At 54.9% G+C, this 26372-nt stretch overlaps 1 protein-coding gene across 5 annotated transcripts; it reads left to right on the top strand.

Moving 5' to 3' along the window:
• The first annotated feature begins 9368 nt into the window (after nucleotides 1-9368).
• On the top strand, nucleotides 9369-12284 carry LOC100272315 (Flavin-containing monooxygenase FMO GS-OX5). 5 transcript variants are annotated; one of them, XM_035964499.1, is made up of 7 exons: nucleotides 9369-10290; nucleotides 10394-10464; nucleotides 10546-10695; nucleotides 10803-10885; nucleotides 10996-11128; nucleotides 11209-11404; nucleotides 11519-12284. In XM_035964499.1, the coding sequence occupies exons 1-7, from the start codon at nucleotides 9750-9752 to the stop codon at nucleotides 11572-11574; spliced, it is 1230 nt and encodes a 409-aa protein (XP_035820392.1). In that variant the 5' UTR covers nucleotides 9369-9749; the 3' UTR covers nucleotides 11575-12284. The 5 variants fall into 5 exon arrangements, with proteins under 5 accessions (XP_035820392.1, XP_020402920.1, XP_008666304.1 ...); XM_020547331.3 differs by having other exon boundaries at nucleotides 9418-10290; nucleotides 10519-10695; XM_008668082.4 differs by having other exon boundaries at nucleotides 9426-10290; nucleotides 10519-10695; nucleotides 11231-11404.
• The last annotated feature ends 14088 nt before the right edge of the window (nucleotides 12285-26372 follow it).

Genomic DNA, 26372 nt, shown 5'->3' on the forward strand with positions numbered 1-26372 from the left:
GGACTGCCCAGGCGCTGCCACGGCGATCTGAGGGTCGCTCTCCTGCGCTGCCGGCATGGGCGACGGCTCTCAGAGAACAGGCGCCTCGGCTTGATTCCCCGGGGTCACCTCAACTTCCCCAGCCGAGGGGTCGAGTACCCCCTTGGTCTGCTCCCGCTCTTCGGGCCGGGACCTTGGCGTCCCGACCCCGGGAACTGACAGCACCAGCCCGCTCGGGGGCTGGCTTGACGACTCCTGGCATGGCCTCAAACCCGGGCTGAGGCCAAGGCGGGCAGCCGTGTCGTCATCCTCGTCGTCGTCTTCATCATTGTCGTCGTCGTCAGGTGTTTCCGGCGATGGCTCCCTTGGGAGTCCATCCCTCTCCTGCCGGCGACGGAGCTTTTCCAAGGCGTCCCGGGCCCGCGTCCGCTCGCGGGCCCGAGCCTTCTTCGCGTCCATTTTCCTCTTCTTCTCCTCCGCGGCAACCCACCGCGCTGCTCGGTCCACCGCGTCCTCCGGGACCCGTGGCCGGGAAGGCTTGTGGCACCCTACCTCCTGGAGACAGATGAAAAGTCTCGACCGTAAGGACCAAGGGCAATCCGACGCAAAGAGAAAGAAGGAGCGGACACTCACCAGGGACACACCCGCAGTCGGGGCGCATCAAGGGCTGGGAGAAGGCGCTGGCGTCCGGTTTCCCCAACGCGGCGGCCACCCGCCCGTAGAGAACGTCGATGGGAAGGGGATCCGAGGACATCCGCGAGCCCTCCAAGTCAGCCTCTGGCGTCATCTCCCAAAGCGGCAACCGCCGCTCCGCCAAGGGAAGCACCCTCCGGCGATGAATGGCGGCAATCACCCCCGCAGCGGTGAGCCCTCCTTTCCGCAACGCCTCCAGGGCCTTGAGAAGGGGCTCGAGATTTTTCTGTCTGTCGTGCGGGGTCCCGTAGCGCCAAGCATCGGCGGCAACGGTCACCACACGCTGAGAAAACGACGGGAGCCTCCCGTCGTCATTCCGGAGATAGAACCACCGGCGCTGCCACCCTTTATTCGAGGATGCAAGGACAACGGGAATATACTGCGATGCCCGCGACTGCCTCAGCTGGAGGATGCAACCGCAGGCCCGCACTGCCACGCGGACCCTTCTCTCTCCCGTCGGCGAAGCAAAAAGCTCCGCGGAGAAGAAATGCGTCCACAAGTCCCAGTGGGGGTCGATCCCCAAGTATCCTTCGCACACCGCTACGAAGATGGCGGCTTGCGAGATGGAGTTGGGGCTGAGGTTGTGCAACTCCACCCCGTAGTTATGCAGGATCGCCCGCATGAAGCGGCTTGCCGGCATGCCGAATCCCCGCTCGTGGAAGGAGACGAAGCTCACGATGTACCCCGGCGGCGAGGACGGGGCGGCTCCGTTCGGGGGGGGGAATCCACTCCGGCTGCCTCTCATCAGAGAGAGGGCGAAGTAAACCCTCAGCAACGAGGTCCTCCAGGTCACCCGTCGTGACTGTGGAGAAAGGCCATGGGTCGCGCGGCGGGACAATGGTCACCCGGTCGGCCATCACCGAGCAGAAGGGGTGGCGGCGGAAAGGACTGGGTGAGCGGTTTCCTTTTCTCTGGCTAAATCTCTCAGGTTGCGAAAACCTAAGAAGAAGGCAAGGAGCAGAGCAAAGAACCGTCACCAGGCCCTCCCCCGAGTATATAAAGACCGAGGCAAGACCGGTTCAACGCGTCGCCCGAACCCGCCGCGGGATTCAAAGACTCAAAGCGAAACGACCGTTCCTCGAACGGCCCGCACACGCGCAACGGTCGCCTTGCGAACCACTCGCCCCGTCGCATTAACTCCGCGGCGGGACATGCGGCGCCTCAGGAAGGAGAAGCAAGCGACGCTTCACCTTCGCCATAATGACCGCGTCAAAAAAAGGTACGCCACGTCATTCGATTTCGCATCCTTTTCCTTTTCCTCTTTCTCTCTCTTACAACAGGGACCGGGAAAGGGGGATACCCCAAAAAGGATCCTTCTCCATGAAGGAAACAGGCCCCGAGCCTCCTTACTGATCAGAGGTTCAAAGGCTGGCCCCTCGGAGGGGTTCAACGGCCGCCTCAAAGCACCTGGGTTCTGCGCCCACTACTGGTCAGAGGTTCGATGGCCAGCCCCTCGGAAGGGTTCAACGGCCGCCTCAGGCCACTCGGGCTCCGTGCCCACTACTGATCAGGGGTTCGTAGGCTGGCCCTCAAAGGGTTCACAGTCGCCTCAGACACAGAGCGAGGGATGACCCTGGGTACGTTCGATACATAACCAAGGCTCGGGCTACGCTCCCGTGGTACCCTAGGACATTTCCGAGACCAGCGGGAGCGATCTTGTAACGGAATCCCATCAGAGGGAGGCATCGAGCCCTCGGACCCCGTCAAAGGGGACCAGGTCCGGCAGATCACCCGCAGGTACTTTTGGAGCGCGCCTCCGGGCCTCTAGCCGACCCCTAACAAATGGGGCACGGGCGTCCACTCGGATTACCCGCCAGCAGCTCACCGGAGACACCATGTTCGGCGCCCTCCGAGGGCAACATGGCGCTTTCCCCCCCTCCTCCTTGCGAAAAGGCGACGCAGGGGCGTATGTAAAAAAGATGAGTCTGTCCTTGACCGTCCTCTCGCCCTGTGCAGAGGCTCGGGGGCTGCTCTCGCAAACCCGGCTCCGGCCATACCGTTGACAGCGTCAACATACCAGCCCGAGAACTTGGGACCCGACCGTGCACCCTGGCTACGGCCAGCTCGCATGAGGGAACAACCAGACCAGCCGAAGTGTTGCGAAACGCACTAAGACCTCGAAGGAGTCAAACTACTCCTCCGAGGCCTCGGGGGCTACACCCGGCGGGTGCGCTCACGCGCACCCACCGGAACAAAATGCAACCAAGAAAAGGTTGGTCCCCTTGCAAAAAAGTGCGGCAAAAGCCTCCAAGCGAGTATTAACACTCCCTTTGAGGCTCGGGGGCCACTGTCGGGGACCATAATTAGGGGTACCCTCAAGGCTCCTAAATCTCAGCTGGTAACCTCCATCGGCACAAAGCTGCAAAGGCCTGATGGGTGCAATTGAGTCAAGGATCGGTCCATTCGAGGGACGCGATCACGCCTCACCCGAGCCCAGCCTCGGGCAAGGGCAGCCGACCCCGGAGGATCTACGTCTCGCCCGAGGGCCCCCTCCAGCAACGGACACACCTTCGGCTCGCCCGAGGCCCAGTCTTCACCGAGAAGCAACCTTGGCCATATCGCCACGCCAACCGACCAAATCGCAGGGGCATTTAATGCAAAGGTGGCCTGACACCTTTATCCTGACGCACGCCCTCCAGTCGATAGAGCCGAAGTGACCGCAGTCACTTCGCCGCTCCACTGACCGGTCTGACAAGAGGACAGCGCCGCCTGCGCCGCTCCGACTGCTGAGCCACTCGACAGAGTGAGGCTGATAGTAGCCAAGTCCGGCCTCAGGCATCATAGGAAACTCCGCTTCGCCCGACCCCAGGGCTCGGACTCGGGCTCAGCCCCGGAAGACGACGAACTCTGCTCCGCCCGACCCCAGGGCTCGGACTCGGGCTCAGCCCCGGAAGACGACGAACTCCGCTTCGCCCGACCCCAGGGCTCGGACTCGGGCTCAGCCCCAGAAGATGACGAACTCCGCTTCGCTCGACCCCAGGGCTCGGACACGGGCTCAGCCCCGTAAGACGACGAACTCCGCTTCGCCCGACCCCAGGGCTCGGACTCGGGCTCAGCCCCGGAAGACGACGAACTCCGCTTCGCCCGACCCCAGGGCTCGGACTCGGGCTCAGCCCCGAAAGACGACGAACTCCGCCTCGCCCGACCCCAGAGCTCGGACTCAGCCCTGGCCTCAGCCGACGGTCTCTGCCTCGTCCGACCCGGGGGCTCGGACTCGACCTCGACCTTGGAAGACAGACTCGACCTCAACCTCGGAGGAGCCTCCACCTCACCCAACCTAGGGCATAGACCGACCACGTCAGCAGGAAGCGCCATCATTGCCCTACCCCGAGCTGACTCAGGCTACGGGGAACAAGACCGGCGTCCCGTCTGGCTCGCTCCACCATACGAGTAATGATGGCGCCCCGCATGCCCTGTGACGACGGCGGCTCTCAGCCCCCTTACGGAAGCAAGAGGACGTCAGCAAGGACTCGACAGCCCCGACAGCTGTCCTTCTGCTAGGCTCCAGCGCTCCTCCGACGGCCATGACATCACACGAACTGGGTGCCAAAACCTCTCCGGCTGCCACGATGGCATGTACTTAGGGCGCTAGCTCTCCACCGCTAGACACGTTAGCACACTGCTACACCCCCATTGTACACCTGGATCCTCTCCTTACGCCTATAAAAGGGAGGTCCAGGGCCCTCTTACAAAAGGTTGGCTGCGCGGGGAAGGACGGGACGGCGCTCGCGCAAGGCCGCTCGCTCCCTCCCGCGTGGACGCTTGTAACCCCCTACTGCAAGCGCACCCGACCTGGGCGCGGGGCTAACACGAAGGCCGCGGGTTCCACCTCCCACGCCTGTCTCCCTCCGGCTGCTTCTCTCCCCCCTTCGCGTTCCGCCTCGCGCCGACCCATCTGGGCTGGGGCATGCGGCGACGATTTACTCGTCGGTCCAGGGACCCCCCCGGGTTTCGAAACACCGACAGGTTTCATAGTATTGAAATGAGCTATCAACATAAACACACAAAACTTATTGGGTTAAAGAGCCATGATTACCATGTAGTAATGGAAAGACTCTTGCATGTAATATTTCATGGGTACCTTGATGATGGTGTGTGCAAAGTGCTAGTAAAGCTAAGTTTTTTTCTAAAAATAGCTTTGTGCTAAATAAAAAAGAAAGATATGATGGAGAAGTTTTAGAAAGAGATATAAGTGCTTATATGCAAATTGGACAAGATTTTTTCTCCAGGGTTTTTCGATACAATGCAACATCTTCTAGTTCATCTTTCTTATGAAGCTAAGGTTGGTAGCCCTATGCAGTATAGGTGGATGTATAGTATTGAAAAGGCCCTCAAATATCTATACATAACACTCTTCTTTTTGTTAATTCTATGTATGTCATTATTCTTGTCATTTCTTCTCGTCTAGCTCAAGGAAGGATATGAGTTTAGTTGGAAGAGATCACCATAGATAGCTTAATGTTGTCTTGGGTAACCTCTATCATTTGCACAACCCAGGAGTTATGGTGAACTAGTCTGGTGAGACTATTACATACACAAACTAGAAGGATTTTGCATGGGCTGAAGATGCATGGTTTGGAAATGCATAGAGAGCAATCAAGGGTGCCTTCTAGATAATTTTAAGTTAGTTTTTTTTTTATTTCGGCCATATTTTAGTAATAATATTAAATTTGATATTGCAGAAATGTTATCGTGTGACCTCTGAAGATAAGGACCATGTAGATCGTATCCTTGAAGTCTACACAAATAAGGTTTTCAAGGATGCATTCTTCAATGCAAGGCTTCAAATTACGAATGCATTTGTAATGTAGGTGAAAAGGATACCGATCAATAATTTTTGGGAGTACTCAAATACATACATGACCGTGGAGGAGCATCTATAGGTAAATGATATTTGGAATCAAGTTTACTAATTTAAGATATTAATATTGATTTGATACATTACTATATGTGAAGGTCTAATTCTCGTGGTTGGAAGACTGTCCAGATGCTATCAGACCCTTTGTCATTTATGGGCTTCTAAAGAATTTCAAGAAAGGTCAATTAAGAAAAGAAGCTATACAAACAAAGATGGAAAGCGATAGTTGCCTAGAGGAGGGTGAATAGGCGACACCTAAAAATTCAATACTTAAACAAAAAATTGATCCCGGTTAAATGTTAGAACGAGAAAGAATGTGAACCAAGTGAGGGAAAAAAGTTCTATCTCACTTGTTGCTCTTATAAGTGCTAAATAATATTAGAGAGCAAACACAAGTGAGTTAGAATGAGAGAGGAAAGAGAATTCAGAAGGGGAGATAGAGAGAGAGGAACAAACCACGACGAAAAATAACAAACACAAGAAGCATGCGATTTGTTTACCAATGTTTAGCTCAAAAGAACCTATGTCCTCATTGAGGTATCCCATAGGACTAGGTCTCTCTTGACCTTCTCAAGTGATTCAGCGATCAACTTGAGCCCTCAGATCCACTATTAATAGGGACATCGTCTTTGCAAGGCACTCCATAAGATTTGGAGCCTCTTGTTAGTCTTTACAATAGAATATCACCCACACAAGAGCAATAAACACAAGAACACAATATAAAGAAAGCAGATCATAAGAGCACACCCTCTCTAAATCATTATCTCAACTCAAGTGGGTACTTAGATCTCTCTAGAATGACTTGGTGGTGTTGCACAAGTACTCGGGATTGATACTTAGCTCTAAGGATGATTGATTACTCGATTATACTAGTTAGAGGTATTTATAGCCTCAAACCCCCAAAAAAGACATTAAGAGAACTGTAAAAAATCTGCTCTTAGCGAGTGCATATGAGTGGTCTAGAGCACCACCGAACCTCCAAAAGGAGCGCGACGTTAGGGATGACATCTCGGACCCACGTGTCAAATAAAGAGAGGGAGAGAGTGCGCACACAAGAGTGAGGTGCCGACAGCAAGGGCCCGCTTGTCAGCGGTTGAGCAGAGAAGGGCATAGGGTCGAGTTGTTGGGCCAGAAGCCACTGGGATAGCGCTAGGAAATTGTTTTAGCTTTTTTTTCTTTTTATAAATAGGATTTTGAGTTTTAAAATTCAATATCTAATCCAAGTGTCATTAAATAAATTTGAAACTTAGTCTAAAATCCACACACAACCAGATAAATACCTTAGAAAAGTTTAGGCACAACTTTTGGTAAATTATTATTATACAAAAATTAATTTCTCCCCTTCTCATAAATGGGATAACACACATGTTATGCTACAAAATTCAAACTTTGGCATGAGTTGATACAAATAAAAAATAGGGTGTCACGGTAGTCCATGTGGGAGAGTGTGACTTGTGGGTCTCCATTTGCAAGGGGGTCGGTGGTGACCTTGGACTTGCCTCAACAAGGAGTAAGTGGTTGGCAAAGCACCGAACCTTCGGAGAAAATTTATCGTGTTAATATTTGTCTTCCTGTTAGTTTCAACTTTCTAACAGTAGCTTATTTATATTTGAACTAGTGTTTAGCGTTGTTCTTATATGTACTTTACTTATGTTGTAATGTAGTTTTTGTCTTATGCTAGTAAGCTTGTGTAACTTAGTAGCTTTTAATAACTTTATGTTGAAGTTTAGTTTGTGTAGCTTTGATAGCTGAGTAGTGTGAGTGTGCTTAGGCTCTGTGCATTTTTCTCACTAGTATGTGTAGGTGCTCTTGATTTGATTGAGTACTTATTACATAGGTTTGTGTAACCTTGCTAACTAGATTTGTGTAGGTGAGATTTCAACACCTTAGTTGTTTGACTAAGTTCTTTATATAGTGCTAGTGAACAAAAAAGGGAGTATAGTCTTGGTGAGACCTATTAGTTTAACTCTACATTTGTTTCAGTTAGCCGTTGTGCTTAAGTTTTAGGAAATACTATTCACCCCCCCTTTTAATTTTCCATCTACATCGTTCAACTAGAGCTTGGTTATACATCTTCAAAAGAAGATTTAGATGTCATTGCTAGGCAGCTTGTTATGTCTTTTATCATAACAACTCAAGTTCTAGTAACAAGCTTACCAAGAGAAGAGTGAGAACTAAGGTTTTAGGGTACGCCAAAGAGATGTTATGATTTTGCTAGATCTAGGGAGTGTTGGCACCTTTGTAAATCAAGACTTGGCTTCAATTCATTCAGCAACCTTAACAGGTGTGTGAAACATTACAGTACTCGACAGTTATTTGTAGTTTGATACTCTCTGGTACTATCATCCCTCAAATGTTGTGGCACATTTGGGACATACTTTAACTCATGATATGTATTCTACCTCTCAAATGCTCTGACATGATTTTGGACCCAAATTAGTTAGTCATGTAGATCCATTGGAAGAAGAAATACATGAAGTTCGCATATGGCATCAATAGAATTTGTTTGCATGGTGTCACTGATGTCATATCAAACTGCTCTTAGATATCAAAAATCCTAAGTGGAGAAGATTGAAAGTCCCATGTTAAAGATATTCAAGAACCTCATATTTAGTTTTGGTAATTGAGGCAACATAGTAAACTAACCTTTACTCTATTATTGTGAGCGATCCAGGTTAAGTACACATCCAAGATTAATCCAGATGACAACCATGGAAATAATGGTGATGGACACAAACAATAATAAACTGCTCAACATATAACGGATGAGGCCAAATATTGGCCATGTTTGGTTCATGGTTCATTTTTAAAATCTCATTCTAGATACTCATTATTAGCCAAACAACCCTTGAATTTGTTATTGGATTTTGTCTCTTCTTAAGTTAACAATAGGATTTGTATTGTATTTCGTGCAATATGTCTCTTCATATTTAATGGGGAACTAAACGATGCTATAAGGGCATCCACAATGGTTGTATCAAATAGCTAGTTGATGTGGAGCTGAGACAAAAATAAAAATAGTAATTTATCTCACAACTAGTATTTGGTCTCACACGTAATACACTTAGTTTCTTGGAATACGTGAAATCTCATATCTATTTATTCGTTGCTAGCTATTCTCCCGTTTCAATCCGCGTAGGTAGGGATGAAAACGGACGGAAAAACCACTCTCCCGTTTCCGTATCCGTATTTTATCATCGAAAACGAGATCGGGTCCGAAATAGTCGGGAACGAAAATGGGAGCGGGATAAACGGAATTGCGAAAACGAATGGAAACGGGAATACTAACGGAAACTCATAATTTAATACAAATAGAAATGTTATTAATGTTTGACTAGTGATTAATTGGCAGAACAATAACATAAAACAAATAGATATAGAGAGGCAACATTCTATTGTTGTTTGGTTGCTAAATGTGTACATTTAGCTATATCTGATGTTATTTAAGACTTTAGATCACTTGTTGAAAAGAGCCGGTGGTTACAATGCCCAATTGTGCTATAATTTGTCACCTAAATACATGAGGATTTAGTTTATATACTAATGCATATTAGGCTCGTCCCATATTTATCAAATACGGAATAAATATGGGTTTAATCCGGAAAAAAAGATCTCGCAAAAACGGACGGAATAAGCCATCTCCCGTTTCCATTCCATTTCCATATTTTTCCGTAAATACAGAAACGGTCGGGTCAAATGTAGAAAACGGTACGGGTCGGAACGGGATTTTTTCCGTTCGTTTTCAACCCTACGCGTAGGAAAGAGAGTGAATCTAGCAAGTGAAATAGCTAGCATTGAAGACGTCCTAAGAGCTTAAGGTAAAGGTTAGTAACGACTCAATGCAAGGGCTCTTTGTCATCATGAGAAAATTGCGTAGGATCTGGCGTCGGTATCCAGCAGCTTACGGACGAGGTATTGTCCAAATGAAGGCCAAGTGAGTTGAACCACGAGTGAGTCGTGTGGTAGGTGTAGGTGTCGAGGCGGGATTATAAGCCAATGTAACCGAAGGATGCCTTAACGAATAACACGATTCAAAATCTTTCCCCCCTTGTTGCCTGTTGTGTTCTTCCACGTTCTTTGCCAAATTCCGGCTTCCTTTTCCATGCCCAAGCATCTCGTTATCCAAGACCGTGACAAGCACCACGGCACCAGTCCGCGACAAGTCAACCAAACGAACCAAAGGCAGAGCTGAACGCGAAAGGGAGGGAGCTCGGATCGGATGCGGCGGCGCGCGGAGGTGGCCGTGGTGGGCGCGGGCGCGGCGGGGCTGGTGGCCGCGCGCGAGCTGCTCCGCGAGGGCCACACCGTGTCCGTCTTCGAGAAGTCAGGCCGCGTGGGGGGCACCTGGGCGTACAGTCCGCGCGCGGACGCGGACCCGCTGGGCAGCGACCCGGGCGCCCCCGGCGCCGTGCACAGCAGCCTGTATGCGTCGCTGCGCACCAACCTGCCGCGCGAGCTCATGGGCTTCTCGGGCTTCCCGCTGGCCGGGCGGGCGTTCGCCGGCGATCCGCGCACGTTCCCGGGCCACCGGGAGGTCCTCGCCTACCTCGACGCCTTCGCCGCGGATTCCGGCGTCGCCCCGCACGTCAGGCTCCGAGCCCAAGTGCTGCGGGTGAGGCCGCTCTGTCCGGGTCGGGGACAGGGGGAGAAGTGGGCGGTGGCGTGGCGCGGGGAAGACGGCGACGTCGCGGAGGAGGCATTCGACGCCGTCGTCGTCTGCAATGGCCACTGCTCGGTGCCTCTAGTGCCCAAGATCCGAGGTGCCTCCTTCTTCCTTCCCCTTTCCTCTCTCCTAACTCCTAAGAACCTACGGAGTAATATCACACGGCAAGAGAACCTCGCAATGTTTGTTTGTTGCTACAGGAATTAACAAGTGGCGGGGAAAGCAAATGCACAGCCACAATTACCGCACCCCGGAACCATTCCAAGATCAGGTACATGTCCTCTGCCTCCTCTTGCTCTTGCAGCTTGTCATCACTCCTCACCAGTTCCAGACTGGCAAACTCTCCTTGCAGAGTGTTGTAGTCGTAGGATTGGGAGCCAGCGGAATCGACATCGCTAGAGAAATCTCACACGTGGCCAAGGAGGTGCACATCTCAGCTAGATACTCGGAGGGCAGGCTCGGAAAGATTGAACTCTATCATAACGCCTGGATGCACAGCGAGGTTCAGCTCTGAACTTCCTTAGCTTCTCTGCTTCATAATTTATTCTTCAAGGCTAAGATACGTCTATGTTAATGGACTAATATGATGAATGTATATATGATAAGCAGATAGAGTGCATCCAAGACGACGGCCAGGTGCGCTTTGCCGAAGGCTCATCTGTGGCTGCAGACACCATTCTTTACTGCACAGGGTACGTACTACGAATACGATTGCAGTTGCACACAAAATGGTGCTCTATCTTTTCCCCTTTGTGAGCACATTTACCACTCCTGAATGAACTGAACCTGCAATCACCTTCAGGTACCGCTACCATTTTCCGTTCCTGGACCTGGATGGGTTCACCGTCGACGACAACCGCGTCGGGCCACTGTACAAGCACGTCTTCCCACCCAAGCATGCACCCAATCTCTGTTTCGTTGGGCTGCCATACAAGGTAGGAGACCTAAATGGATATATGCACATCGTCGAAATCGAAGCCATCTGGTCTAGTCGACTACTAATTCAGAGAGCAAGATTTCTTGCGTGTGCTTCGCAGAGCATCATCTTCCAGGCACTAGAGCTGGAATCCAAGTGGGTCGCCGCCGTCCTGTCGGGGCGTGCCGAGCTGCCGGTGGAGGAGGACATGACGGCCGACGTGGAAGAGGAGTACCAGCGCATGGAGGACGCCGGGAAGCCGAAGCGCCACACCCACACGCTGTGGCCTCGGTGGGTAAGTGTCCGTCCGCTCAATAGACTCTCTCTCGAGCGTAATCCTCGACCGACTCGGCTCGGCTGTGGCTGAGCTCCCTTGCGCATGCCTTGTTGCTATGCTGCGGCCATGCAGGTGGAGTACCTGAACTGGGTGGCGGACCAGGTCGGCGAGGCGCACCTGGAGCCTAGGAAGTGCGAGATGTATGAGAAGGCGCTCAAGTGCGTCTGGTCCCTGGACGAGGGCTACCGTGATCGATGGGAAGAAGAAAGCATTGGCAGTGGCTGAGGCTCCCGAATTTTTTGTTTTTGAGTCCTTTTTGTGTCAAAAATTTCCAATTAGACCCCCAGAAAACTTAAATGCAATTTTGGACCCATTTCTCGGCGCCATGAGCTATGGCGCCGAGTTTACACATCTCGGCGCCATAGATCTTGGCGCCGAGCTACCTGCCGCGCTGTCGTCCACGAGCTGACGCGGCGTCGACGTGGCATCGAGCTCGGCGCCAAGATCTATGGCGCCGAGCTCGAATATATAACCACAAAGCTTGTCTAGCTCAGTTGGCAAAGTGCAAGGCTCTTAACCTTAAGGTCGTGGGTTCGAGCCCCACCGTGAACATATTTTTTTGTCTTTGTCACTGATTTGTTTTTTATTGTCCAGATTTTTTTGTTTATGCCGCTGATTTGTCCGTGCGTTCAATATTTTTTGTCTTTGTTACTGATTTATTTTTTATTGTCCAGATTTTTTTTGTTTATGCCGCTGATTTGTTCGTGCTTTTTAATTCGATGCTTCCCGCCTCAGACTCCACTAATTGGTGCACTAGCTAGCTACGTACTAGTGTATTATTTGTAAGCTAGATGTTCATCCTTTTCCCTCCCTTTTGAATTGAATGAATTCTGATGAACTACTGCTGCAAAACTAGACCATCACTGATCGGTTGATAGCTCTTCCATTCCATCAACTAGTTAGTAGCATCACTCTCCATCCGATCCATGCATATCCATCGGTGTACTATGCACATGCATGATTTGTGTGTTAGCCCTGCAGTGTCGTCGATCCATGCATCCGGAGAAAAAAAAGCTAATAATTAAGGTTTCTGCAGCCAGCCAGTGCAGATGAGTAAGTATGCATGACGACAGAGACACAACACATAATCTAGGAACTGCAGAAAAAAATGTGACAAAGACAAAAAAATATTGAACGCACCGACAAATCAGCGGCATAAACGAAAAAATCTGGACAATAAAAAAACAAATCAGTGACAAAGACAAAAAAATATGTTCACGGTGGGGCTCGAACCCACGACCTTAAGGTTAAGAGCCTTGCGCTCTGCCAACTGAGCTAGACAAGCTTTGTGGTTATATATTCGAGCTCGGCGCCATAGATCTTGGCGCCGAGCTCGGTGCCACGTCGACGCCGCGTCAGCTCGTGGACGACAGCGCGGCAGGTAGCTCGGCGCCAAGATCTATGGCGCCGAGATGTGTAAACTCAGCGCCATAGCCAATGGCGCCGAGAAATGGGTCCAAAATTGCATTTAAATTTTCTGGGGGTCTAATTGGAAATTTTTAACACAAAAAGGACTCAAAAACAAAAAATTCGGCTGAGGCTCGCCCTAGGATCAACAAATCAAGCGTAATCCCGTTGTTCTAGATTATTACTTCACTACGCGCTGCTAGCATGCTGTTGGTTCTGTGTCGAATAGGTATTACTACCAAACGAAAATTCTGAAGAAAAATAATTATAACGCTGACTTCGAGCTCGAGATAGAGGAAACACTATTTGTCACAGTAAGTTCTCGATTTAACGTTAGCTGTCCGCAGCAGTAATCAAAGTTTACTCCGTATACTGCACTGTAGTTTAAATAAAAATATAGGTATGAAAATATCATACCATAATGTGGACCCTCATATTTGTCCGACGAAGTTCTCGATTTAAACATGCCATGACTGACGTCGACCCTCATATGGAGTCCCCATTGTGTCTTTTCTTCCTCCGCACTGACGCAATCACGCAAAACTCATGAGCAGCTGCCCAGGTGCCCACCGACTGTTCCGCATCGCCCCCAGTCAGTCAGGGCCGTTCCTGGCTTTTCAGGGCTCAGTGCGAAATTCGATATAGAGGTCCTATCCACACATAAATATATATAATTATACATATATTACTGAATATTTAACGTATAAAATTTATTATGTACTGTTTTAAAGTTTATAAGATAACAAATATAAAATATAATAAAAACACTTAATTGTTATATGATATTATTAAAAATATCTTCTAACATTTTGTGATACAAAGTCATCGTTTATATCATCGAGATCAATCTCATCCAACAACTTTTTTCGATATATAGAATCGCCAAGCCATTTAACTTCTCTTGAGTTATTGTTGACCATAAATAGTTTATAAAAAAAATTTAATTTTAAAAAGCTTCTCCCTACCGAAGCAACCATCATATGTATAGTTTATAATACTCTCTCTATGTCGAAATAAAATTTGTTTTGCTTCTTTAGTGGATTTATCATCATCAATATAAACATAAAGATTAAGAGCTAAACCAAATACTATTTTGAAATGAATGGTGTCGGCGTTTCGACCCCGGGGGGTCCCTGGACCGACGAGTAAATTATCGCTGCGTGTCCCAGCCCAGATGGGTCGGCGTGAGACGGAGACACAAGGGGGGAAAACAGTAAGGGGGAACCCGCGGCCTCGTGTTGTCCTGCGCCCAGGGCAGATGCGCTTGCAGTAGGGGGTTACAAGCGTTCGCGAGGGAGAGAGAGAGACAGGGGGCGTGAGGCTGCCCATTCTCCCGCGCGGCCACCTCCTTCGTATGAGAGCCCTGGACCTTCCTTTTATAGACGTAAGGAGAGGGTCCAGGTGTACAACGGGGGTGTAGCAGTGTGCTAACGTGTCTAGCAGAGAGGAGCTAGAGCCCTATGTACGTGCCGACGTGGCTGTCGGAGAGGTGTTGGAGCCCTGTTCATGTGGCGTCGTGGCCGTCGGAGGAGTGCTTGAGCCCTGTAGAAGCACAGCTGTCGGGGCTGTCGGATCCTTGCTGACGTATCCTTGCTTCCGTAGGGGGCTGAGAACCACCGTTGTCATGGAGCACGCGGGGTGCCATCATTACTTGTTTTACCGGCGCGAGCTAGATGGGACGCCGGTCTTGTTCCCCGTAGCTTGGGCTAGCTAGGGGTAGGGTAATGATGGCCTCCCCTTGTGGCGTGGTCGGCTCGAGCGAGGTGGTGACTCCTCCGAGGTCGAGGTCGAGTCCGAGCCCTGGGGTCGGGCGAGGCGGAGACCTTCTTCCGGAGTCGAGGTTGAGTCCGAGCCCTGGGGTTGGGCGAGGCAGAGACCGTCTTCCGGAGTTGAGGCTGAGTCCGAGCCTGGGGGTCGGGCGAGGCGGAGATCGTTGTCCGAGGCGAGGTCGAGTCCGAGCCCGGGGGTCGGGCGAGGCGGAGATCGTCGTCCAAGGCGAGGTCGAGTCCGAGCCCGGGGGTCGGGCGAGACGGAGATCGTCGTCCGAGGTGAGGTCGAGTCCGAGCCCGGGGGTCGGGCGAGGCAAAGATCGTCGTCCGAGTTGAGGTCAAGTCCGAGCCCTGGGGTCGGGCGAGGCGGAGATTCCTATGGCGCCCGAGGCTGGACTTGGTTGCTGTCAGCCTCACCCTGGCGGGTGGCACAGCAGTCGGAGCAGCGCAGGCGGCGCTGTTTTCCTGTCAGGTCAGTTAGTGGAGGGGCGAAGTGACTGCGGTCACTTCGGCCTTGTCGACTGGAAAGCGCGCGTTAGGATAAGGTGTCAGGTGATCCTTGCATTGAATGCTCCTGCGATCCGGTCGGCGGGCGACGCGATCTGGCCAAGGTTGCTTCTCCGTGAAGCCTACTCGAGCTGGGCCTCGGGCGAGTTGAAGGTGCGCCCGTTGCTTGAGGAGACCCTCGGGCGAGGCGTGAATCTGCCTTGGTCTTCCGTTCCTGCCCGAGGCTGGGCTCGGGCGAGGCGAGATCGAGTCCCTCGAGTGGGCGGAGCCTTAACCGGAATTGCGCCCATCAGGCCTTTGCAGCTTCGTGCTGATGGGGGTTACCAGCTGAGATTAGGAGCCTTGGGGGTACCCCTAATTACGGTCCCCGACAGTAGCCCCCGAGCCTCAAAGGGAGTGTGGGTACTCTCTTGGAGGCTTTGTCGCACTTTTTTGCAAGGGGACCGGCCTTTCTTGGTTGCATTTTGTTCCGGTGGGTTTGACTCCTTCGAGGTCTTAATGCCTTTCGTGATGGCTCGGCCGGTCTGGTCGTTCCCTCATGCGAACTAGTCGTTGCCCGGGTGCATAGTCAGGTTCTGAGTTCTCGGGCTGGTATGTTGACGCTGTCAACGGTTTGGCCGGAGCCGGGTTTGCGAGAGCAGCCCCCGAGCCTCTACATAGGGCGAGAGGACGGTCAAGGGCAGACTCGGCTTTTTTCATACGCCCCTGCGTTGCCTTTCCGCAAGGAGGAGGGGGGAAAGCGCCATGTTGCCCTCGGTGGGCGCTGAACATGGTGTCTCCAGTGAGCTGCTAACGGGTGATCCAAGTGGACGCCCGTGCCCCGTTCGATAAGGGTCGGCTAGTGGCACAGAGGCGCGCTCCAAAAGTACCTGTAGGTGATTTGTCGAACCAGGTCCCATTCGATAGGGTCCGAGGGCTCGAGGCCTCCCTCTGATGGGATTCCGTTACAAAATCGTTCCTGCCGGTCTCGGAAATGTCCTAGGGTACCTCGGGAGCGTAGCCCGAGCCTTGGTTATGTATCGAACGTACCCAGAGTCATCCCTCACTCTGCGTGCTCTGGGGCGACTGTCGAACCCGTCGGGGGGCCAGCCTACGAACCCCTGATCAGTAGTGGGCGCGGAGCCCGAGTGGCCTGAGGCGGCTGTCGAACCCTTCCGAGGGGCTAGCCTTCGAACCTCTGACCAGTAGTGGGCGCGGAGCCTGAGTGCTCTGAGGCGGCTGTCGAACCCCTCCGAGGGGCCAGCCTTCGAACCTCTGATCAGTAGGGGGGCTCGGGGCCCGCTTCCTTCGCGGAGAAGGATCCCTTTCGGAGTATCCCCTTTCTCGGTCCCTGTAGCAAGAGAGAGAAAGGGGAAGAGGAAATGGATACGAAATTGAATGACATGGCGCACCTTTTTTGACGCGGTCATTACGGCGGAGGTGAAGCGTCGCCCGCTTCGCCTGCCAAAGGTGTCGCCTGTCCTGCCGCAGAGTTAATGCGACGGGACGAGTGATTCGCGGGGCAGCCGTTGCGTATGCGCGAGCCGTTCGAGGAACGGAACACGGGCGCGTCGTCTTCACGCCGTGGGAGAGGGCTCTCTCGCTGTTCCAGGAGGGGACGTGAGCCTGCAGACGATTTGACTGCTGCTTCCGCCCGCCTGCCACCGCCATTACTGCCGGCCCACTTTTGGCCATGTTGACCGTCGCGCCTTCTCCCGCGGCCGACTGACCCGTGACCGGCGTGCCTGGTTGGCACTGCTGGGCCGTTCGCAGGGTTGCCTCAAGTTGCGGCACCGGTTCCATAGTCGAGAAGGCGCGGCGCTGGCGCAAGTGACGCTGCAGTTTTTTGCACGTAGTAACCGGCGCGCCGGTTCCATGACGTGTGGGCCTGGGCCTCCATGCTGGATGTGTCGAAGTCGAAAGGGTGCACCCCCTTGGTGCAGTTGCATGCCGCCTGCATGGCAGTCCGCCCTTTCACCCGCTGGTTTGGGCGAAGACGGAGGAATGCTTGTAACCGCTGGGCGGTTACACGCTCGCGCGCGGCGGTTTGGCTTCTTCTGTCCTGGGGCAGCTTGCATGACGCGTGGGACCCACCCCCCGTGTCGTAGGGGGAAGACCTTGGAGCGTGTTGGTGAAGACTCCATCCGCGACGGCTAAGGACGCAAGTGGGGAGAGTCGCCTTTAAAAGGAGGGTGACCCCCTTGGATGGCAACCATGTCTTCGCACTCCCTTCATGCATCGCATCCTTCCACCTTCCGAGCCCCCAGATGGGGAGCGCTTGCGTCGCTTTCGTCTTGTTGTGGAAGGAGCGCAACCTTGTGGAGGTTGGTACCTTTTAGCCATCGCTCGGCTTCAAGGATTTTCGTCAGGCAGCCCGGCCGCCTTCCCCCACCAATGGGCAATTTGGTGGAGAGAAGCGAGCCGGGCTGTGGCCTCCGCCCCGCCCTCAGCTTCAAGGATTTTCGTCATCCGGGCTGAGGCGGAGGAGCGCACCGAGTGGGGGGTTGCCTCCGAGTGGGTCGGTAACCCTTTTCTTCCCCCGGCGTTTGGGGGGGGAAGGCATCCTCCAGCCCCGCGGAGGCTTCCTTCAGCCATGCCGGGGAAGGCGAACTGCTGCTGCCCAGCTAGGGTGCAGCATTCCGTCCTCTGTCCGGGCGGTGGTCGCGCCGCGTACGGGCCGACCACGTCCAGGTCTTCCTCGCGCCGATAGCCGCGCCAGAGGGTTGCCCAGCACGTCGTGCGCCGCGAGGGCGGTGCTCATGTTCTGGGACGGCCACGGCGAGGGCGGGAGCGAGGACCTGCCGGTGCGCTTTGGGGCGGCCGGCGCCCGCTGGTGCGGTGTTGAGGTGGCAGCAGCCGGAGAAGGTTTCTCTACTGACGAGATCGTCAACTCCGCCTGCACCCCTGGACCTCCATCCCCCTGGCTTGAATGGCTGGTTCTCGTCCTTTGTGGGCGAGAGCCTTTCTACCACAGCGTCTGCCCAGAAGCCGTTGCTGCAGCTGTCTTGCCGCCCGGGATGGAGGTCGTTGTCGCTGCTGTCAGAGCGGGCGGCAGTGAGCCGTTTGGAGTTCGTCGTCCCGCGGGCCTCCTGGTATGGAGGTTGTTCATACCCGCGGGAACGGAACCGGAGTCCCGTTTGTAATGGCACCTTGAGTGCTGGCGTATGTTCATTGTGGCTGCGGGGCCTGAACACTTGTGTATTTGGGCGTAAAGCCGTGTTTCTTCTCCATTTTGCGCACCAGAACTCGCCTGTCGGCTAGTTGGACTGCTTAACCAAGCGTGAGTTGCCCTGTGCGGAAGGTGACGAGTGAGGTATCCATATCCCGGAGGCGTAGGAGTCCCTTGGCTCGGTCGGCCTTGCTGCTCGAGGCTCCTCTTGCTTAGCGAAGGAAACCTCGGCTGCTCTATGATGAGCCGAAGCCGGAGGCAGCGGCGTCAGCATGGACAGAGGCGGAGTTGGCTGGAGAAGAAACTTCGTCGGCCCAGGAGTAGGGGACTTCCCAGGCCGACGAGGCGTCGCAGTGGCGGCTGGGACCTGGCTAGGTCGTCCGCTAGCGGGACCAACCCTGGAGTCAGGCTGCCGGGGCCATGAGCTGGGCTGGCGTCCTCGGGGGACAGCTGGCTGAGGCTACGAAGCGACCGGTCCGGCTGTCTGCTTGGGCCGGGTTCGTGGAGGAGACCCTGGCGGCGATGGCCCATGCACGGTGTTGACATCTTCCTTCGAGATGAAGATCCTCCGACCATGTTGCTTGTTCGAGGCCGGGTCGGATTCCGCCGAGGGTGGAGTCGATGCCGAGGGTGCTGCTTCTCCCCCTGCTGACGTCTGAACCTGCAGGAACAGTTTGTCTGTAGCGTGTGTATGTTTTTTGCGGCCGCCGAGGCTGAAACATACCGTCGTCGTGTTGTGAAGCTGCATTTCTTTTCCCCTTGTTTCGAGTATCAGGACTTGTTTGTCGGTAACAGAATCGTTTATCCGAGCGTGAGTTACTTATCGCAGAAGGTGATGAGTGAGGTATCTGTATCCCGGAGGCGTAGGAGTCTCTCGGCTCGGTCGGCCTTGCCTGCTTACGTGTACTCTTACTCGTCCGTAGGATTCTGTTATCGATATAGTCGAGACAACACGAAAAATCGTTTCAGCAGAAGAAGTTTTCGAGCGTTAAGACTTGCTCGGACAGCGGAATCCTTTATCCGAGCGTGAGTTACTTATCGCAGAAGGTGATGAGTGAGGTATCCGTATCCCGGAGGCGTAGGAGTCCCTTGGCTCGGTCGGCCTTGCCTGCTTACATGTACTCCGTCGTTTTCAGGACTCCACTATCGAAGTAGTCGAAAAGCACGAAAGATGTTCTGGCAGAAAGATTTTTTCCGAAGAAAATTTTGACGCAGAGGGGGTTCCCCCCTTCTAGCCCCCGAGGGAGGGTCGGGCTTTGCCGAGGCAAGGCTGACCCTTCCTTGAAGGTTAGACTTTGCTTGTGTATGTAAACGAGGTACATGAACGACTTGAAAACATCTTAAGGGTAGAAACGACGTAGCTGTCGGATGTTCCAAGCGTTGTTGTAGACCTCGCCTTGACTGTTGGCCAGCTTGTATGTTCCGGGCTTCAGAATCTTGGCGATGATGAATGGCCCTTCCCAGGGAGGCGTGAGCTTGTGGCGCCCTCGGACGTCTTATCGTAGCCAAAGCACCAAGTCGCCCACCTGGAGGTCTCGAGGCCGAACCCCTCGGTCCTGGTAGCGTCGCAGGGACTACTGATACCGCGTCGAGTGTAGTAAGGCCATGTCCCGAGCCTCTTCCAGCTGGTCCAGTGAGTCTTCTCGGTTGGTTCGATTGCTTCGATCGTCGTATGCCCTCGTCCTCAGGGAACCGTATTCTAAGTCTATGGGCAAGATAGCCTCGGCCCCATAGACTAGAAAAAACGGCGTGAAGCCCGTGGCTCGGCTTGGCGTCGTCCTCAGACTCCAGACCACCGAGGGGAGTTCCTTCATCCACCGCTTGCCGAATTTGTTGAGGTCGTTGTAGATCCTCGGCTTGAGCCCCTGTAGGATCATGCCGTTGGCACGCTCTACCTGCCCATTCGTCATGGGGTGAGCTACGGCGGCCCAGTCCACCCGGATGTGGTGGTCCTCACAGAAGTCCAGGAACTTTCTTCCGGTGAACTGGGTGCCGTTGTCGGTGATGATGGAGTTCGGGACCCCGAAGCGATGGATGATGTTGGTGAAGAACGCCACCGCCTGTTCGGACCTGATGCTGTTTAGGGGTCGGACCTCTATCCACTTGGAGAATTTGTCGATGGCGACCAGCAGGTGCGTGAAGCCCTCGGGTGCCTTCTGCAAGGGACCGACGAGGTCCAGACCCCACACAGCAAACGGCCAGGTGATGGGTATTGTTTGCAGAGCCTGAGCGGGCAGGTGGGTCTGCTTTGCGTAGAATTGACACCCTTGGCAGGTGCGTACAATCCTAGTGGCGTCGGCCACCGCGGTCGGCCAGTAGAAACCCGGTCGGAAGGCGTTTCCCATGAGGGCCCGAGGTGCTGCGTGGTGACCACAAGCCCCCGAGTGTATTTCTTGCAATAACTCCTGACCTTCGGCGATGGATATGCATCGTTGGAGGATGCCTGAGGGGCTGCGGTGGTAGAGCTCCTTTTCGTCACCCAGCAAGACGAACGACTTGGCGCGCCGCGCCAGTCGCCGAGCTTCGGCTCTGTCGAGGGGTAGCTCTCCTCGGTGGAGATATTGCAGGTATGGGGTCTGCCAGTCTCGATTAGGCGTGACCCCATTCCGCTCTTCCTCGACGCGCAGTGCCTCACCCTCAGGGGCCGAGGGTGCCTCGGGCGGGGCCAAGGCTGCCTCGGGCGGGGCCAAGGCTGCCTCGGGCGGGGCCAAGGCTACCTCGGGCTAAGCCGAGGGCGCCTAGGGCTGGGCCGAGGGCGCCTCGGGCAGAGCTGAGGCCTTCTCGGGCTCGGGTGTGTCATCGGTCTTGACGGAGGGTTGATGTAGGTCTCGGGAGAAGACGTCCGGAGGAACCGTTGCCCGCCCCGAGGCTATCTTAGCCAGCTCGTCCGCAGTCTCGTTGTATCGTCGAGCGACGTGGTTGAGCTCGAGCGTGTATAATTTGTCCTCCAGGCGCCGAACCTCGTCGCAGTAGGCTTCCATCTTCGGGTCGCGGCAGTGGGAGTTCTTCATGACTTGGTCGATGACAAGCTGCGAGTCGCCGCGAGCGTCGAGGCGTCGGACCCCTAGCTCGATGGTGATGCGCAACCCATTAACCAGAGCCTCATACTCGGCCACGTTGTTGGACGCCGAGAAATGGAGGCGCAGCACGTAGCGGAGGTGCTTCCCGAGGGGTGAGATGAAGAGCAGGCCCGCGCCCGCTCCTGTTTTCATCAGCGACCCGTCGAAAAACATAGTCCAGAGTTCCGGTTGGATCGGAGCTGTGGGAAGCTAGGTGTCGACCCATTCAGCCACAAAGTCCGCCAAGACTTGGGACTTGATGGCCTTCCGAGGGACGAACGAGATTGTCTCGCCCATGATCTCCACCGCCCACTTTGCAACCCTACCCGAGGCCTCTCGGCACTGGATGATCTCCCCCAGGGGGAAGGATGACACCACAGTCACCGGATGAGACTCGAAGTAGTGTCGCAACTTTCGCCGTGTCAGAATCACCGTGTACAGCAACTTCTGAATTTGCGGGTAGTGGATCTTGGTCTTGGACAGTACCTCACTGATGAAGTAAACCGGCCTCTAGACGGGCAGTGCGTGCCCTTCTTCTCGTCTCTCAACCACGATCGCGGCGCTGACCACCTGAGTGGTGGCGGCGATGTAGATCAAGAGGGCTTCTCCGGTAGCGGGGGGCACCAGGATGGGCACGCTTGTAAGGAGCGCCTTCAAGTTTCCGAGGGCTTCCTCGGCCTTGGGGGTCCAAGTAAAGCGCTCGGTCTTCCTTAAGAGGCGATACAGGGGCAGGCCTCTTTCGCCGAGGCGTGAGATGAAGCGGCTTAGAGCCGCAAGGCATCCCATGACCCTCTGTACTCCTTTCAAGTCCTTGATAGGCCCCATGTTGGTGATGGCCGCGATTTTCTCCGGGTTGGCCTCGATGCCCCGCTCGGAGACGATGGAACCCAGGAGCATGCCTTGGGGGACTCCGAAGACACACTTCTCGAGATTGAGTTTTACACCTTTCGCTTTGAGACACTTGAATGTTGTTTCAAGGTCAGAGAGGAGGTCGGAGGCTTTCCTCGTCTTGACTACGATGTCATCGACGTAGGCCTCGACCGTTCGACCAATGTGTTCTCCGAACATGTGGTTCATGCACCTTTGGTATGTCGCACCCGCATTCCTCAAACCGAACGGCATGGTAACGTAGCAGTACATGCCAAAGGGTGTGATGAAAGAAGTCGTGAGCTGGTCAGACTCTTTCATCCTGATTTGGTGATACCCTGAGTAGGCATCGAGGAAAGACAGGGTTTCGCACCCAGCAGTGGAATCCACGATTTGATCGACGCGAGGCAGAGGGTAGGGAACCTTCGGACATGCTTTGTTTAGACCAGTGTAGTCTACACACATCCGCCATTTCCCACCTTTCTTTTTCACAAGCACAGGGTTGGCTAGCCATTCGAGATGGAATACCTCTTTGATGAACCCTGCAGCCATCAGCTTGTGGATCTCCTCGCCTATGGCTCTGCACTTTTCTTCGACGAATCGGCGCAGAGGCTGCTTCACGGGTCGGGCTCCAGCTCGGATATCCAGTGAGTGCTAGGTGACTTCCCTCGGTATGCCAGGCATGTCCGAGGGACTCCACGCAAAAACCTCGGCGTTCGCGCGGAGAAAGTCGACGAGCACTGCTTCCTATTTGGGGTCGAGCTCGGCGCCGATCCGGATCTGCTTGGAGGCGTCGTTGCTGGGGTCGAGAGGGACGGATTTGACCGCCTCTGCTGGTTCGAAGTTGTCGGCGTGGCGCTTCGCATCTGACACCTTCTTGGAGAGGTTTTCCATGTTGGCAATGAGGGCCTCGGATTCGGCGAGGGCCTCGGCGTACTCCACGCACTCCACGTCGCATTCGTACGCGTGTCGGTATGTGGGGCCGACGGTGATGACCCCATTGGGGCCTGGCATCTTGAGCTTGAGGTAGGTGTAGTTGGGGACGGCCATGAACTTGGCGTAACATGGTCTCCCCAGCACTGCGTGGTAGGTTCCTCGAAACCCGACCACCTCGAACGTGAGGGTTTCCTTTCGGAAGTTGGAGGGAGTCCCAAAGCATATGGGCAGATCGAGTTGTCCAAGGGGCTGGACGCGCTTCCTAGGAATGATCCCGTGAAAGGGCGTCGCGCCGGCCCAGATCGAGGACAGATCGATCTGCAGGAGCTTGAGGGTGTCGGCGTAGATGATGTTGAGGCTGCTGCATCCGTCCATGAGGACCTTGGTAAGCCTGACGTTGCCGATGACGGGATCCACAACGAGCGGGTACTTCCCCAGGCTCGGCACGCGGTCGGGGTGGTCGTCTTGGTCAAAGGTGATGGGCTTGTCGGACCAGTCTAGATAGACTGGCGCCGCCACCTTTACTGAGCAGACCTCCCGGCGCTCTTGCTTGCGGTGCCGAGCCGAGGCGTTCGCCTCCCGCCCACTGTAGATCATGAAGCAGTCATGGACCTCGGGGAACTCCTCTGCCTTGTGAGCTTCCCTCTTGTCGTTGTCGGGGGCCCTGCCACCTTCCGCCGGTGGCCCGGCCTTGTGGAAGTAGCGCCGAAGCATGACGCACTCCTCAAGGTTGTGCTTGACGGGACCCTGATGATAGGGGCACGACTCCTTGAGCATCTTGTCGAACAAGTTGGCGCCTCCGGGAGGTTTCCGAGGGTTCTTGTGCTCAGCGGCGGCGACAAGGTCTGCGTCGGCGGCGTCGCGTTTCGCTTGCGACTTCTTGCCCTTCTTCCTCGTGCCGCGCTGAGCGGACGCTTCGGGGGCGTCATCCGGCTGCGCCCCTGAAGCTGCTTGTCCTTCCGGAAGATGGCTTCGACCGCCTCCTGGCCAGAGGCGAACTTGGTGGCGATGTCCATCAGCTCGCTCGCCCTGGTGGGAGTCTTGCAACCCAGCTTGCTCACTAGGTCGTGGCAAGTGGTGCCGGCGAGGAACGCGCCGATGACATCGGAGTCGGTAATGTTGGGCAGCTCGGTGCGCTGCTTCGAGAATCGCCGGATGTAGTCTAGGGATTCTCCTGGCTGCTAGCGGCAGCTTCGGAGATCCCAGGAGTTCCCAGGGCGCACGTATGTGCCCTGGAAGTTGCTGGCGAAGGCTTTGACCAGGTCGTCCCAGTTGGAGATCTGCGCAGGAGGCAGATGCTCTAGCCAGGCTCGGGCGGCGTCAGAGAGGAACAGGGGGAGGTTGCGGATGATGAGGTTGTCATCGTCCGTTCCACCCAGCTGGCAGGCCAGCCGGTAGTCCGCAAGCCACAGTTCAGGCCTCGTTTCCCCCGAGTACTTGGTGATGGTAGTCGGGGCCCGGAACCGGGTCGGGAACGGCGCCCGTCGTATGGCCCGACTGAAAGCTTGTGGACCAGGTGGTTCGGGTGAAGGGCTTCGATCCTCCCCGCTGTCGTAGCGTCCCCCACGCCTAGGGTGGTAGCCTCGGCGCACCCTCTCGTCGAGGTGGGCTCGACGGTCGCGGCGATGGTGCTCGTTGCCGAGGCGGCCCAAGGCCACAGGCGCTGTGTCCCGCGTGCGCCCGGTGTGGACCGAGGCCTCCCGCATGAACCGAGAAGTCGCGGCGCGATGCTCCGGGGGGTATCCCTGCTTTCGGGAGGTAGAGCTTTCGACCCATCAGACCACGGCATCCTCCAGGAGATTCCTAAGTTCTCCCTGGATACGCCGCCCCTCGGTGGTGGATGGTTCTGGCATCGCTTGGAGCAGTATTGCTGCTGCAGCCAGGTTTTGGCTGACCCCACTGGAAGCTAGGGGCAGCCTTGCCCTGGCATCGTCGGCGATGCGGCGCTGGACATCCTAGGCCAGATGACATGCTTCTCCGGCCGGTGCACGGCCTGCCTGCTCCTGCCCGATGTTCTGCCAGAGCTGCACAAGTTGTCCTGCTTCCTCGTCGAGCCTGGCCTGCATCTCGCGGATTTGCTCGAGTTGTGTGTCCTGACCCCCCGCAGGGACTGGGACCACATCTAGCTCCCGAAGGATGTCAACGCGAGGCACAGGCCTAGAGGGATCGCCGTCGTCCGGCATACCAAGGTGGTTGCCTTCGTCGAGACTCTCTAGATCGACGTGGAAACATTCGTGACTTGGGCCACAGTCCTCGTCGCCGAGGCTGTGGCTATCATCGGAGCAATCGGAGAGGCAGTAGTCACATGCGGTCATGAAGTCCCGCATGGCACTAGAGTTACCGAGCCTGGAGAAATCCCAACCAGAGTCGGGCTCGTCGTCTTCCTCGGAACCTGAGGGCCCGTAGGTCGAGACAGCCGTCAATCTGTCCCAGGTTGACCACATATGGTACCCCGGGAGGTTTGGATATGCCTTTATGAAAGCGTCCACTGAAGCGGAGTCGCTTGGTGGGTCGAAGCTGAATCTAAAAGGCACTGGATGGGAAATGGACGGTACCTCTTGATCGACGGACGGTGACGGAGTCGCGTCGGGGACGGACTGCACCGTTATCTCAGGTACAAGGCTGACACCCAGCAAGTCCTTCGTGAGCATGCTGGCGTCGCCCGTCGTATGCTTGGGGTTGGCGTGTTGCGGGGAAACGACGCTCGTCTTCGTCTCAGGCGCGAGGTCAACGCCCGACGTATCCCCCGTTGGGGCGCAGGTGCCATCGACTCGCTCGACAGCCGACGAGGTGCCGCCTCCTGCTTGGCCATGCCTACCTCGTCTCCTCCTCTGTCGGCAGGGAAGGTGACGGGACAGACTCGGATGTCGCTCTTCCGCCACGTGGGGAAGACGTCGTCGATTCCGCCGCCGACGGGCGGGCTGACGGCCGCCATTGTCGTTGTCGCGCGGCGGAGGAAGGGGTATCATGTCATAGCTGCCATCGAGGGACATGAACTCAAGACTCCCGAAACAGAGCTTCGTCCCGGGTTGAAGAGGTTGCTGGAGACTCCCCATCTGGAGCTTGACGGGAAGCTGTTCGTCAACACGCAGCAGGCCCCTACCTGGCGCGCCAACTATCGGCGTTTCGACCCCAGGGGGTCCCTGGACCGACGAGTAAATTGTCGCTGCGTGTCCCAGCCCAGATGGGTCGGCGCGAGACGGAGACACAAGGGGGGAAAACAGTAAGGGGGA

Source organism: Zea mays, chromosome 1 (genome assembly GCF_902167145.1).
Source record: "Zea mays cultivar B73 chromosome 1, Zm-B73-REFERENCE-NAM-5.0, whole genome shotgun sequence".
Lineage (NCBI taxonomy): Eukaryota > Viridiplantae > Streptophyta > Magnoliopsida > Poales > Poaceae > Zea > Zea mays.

Bases quoted from the DNA above. Each gene is read 5' to 3' on its own strand.
- LOC100272315 (XM_008668082.4), top strand. From the start codon at position 9,750: ATGCGGCGGCGCGCGGAGGTGGCCGTGGTGGGCGCGGGCGCGGCGGGG. The intron at 10,465-10,518 runs GTACATGTCCTC...ACTCCTCACCAG, and splicing joins CGGAACCATTCCAAGATCAG to TTCCAGACTGGCAAACTCTC. The intron at 10,696-10,802 runs GTTCAGCTCTGA...TATGATAAGCAG, and splicing joins ACGCCTGGATGCACAGCGAG to ATAGAGTGCATCCAAGACGA.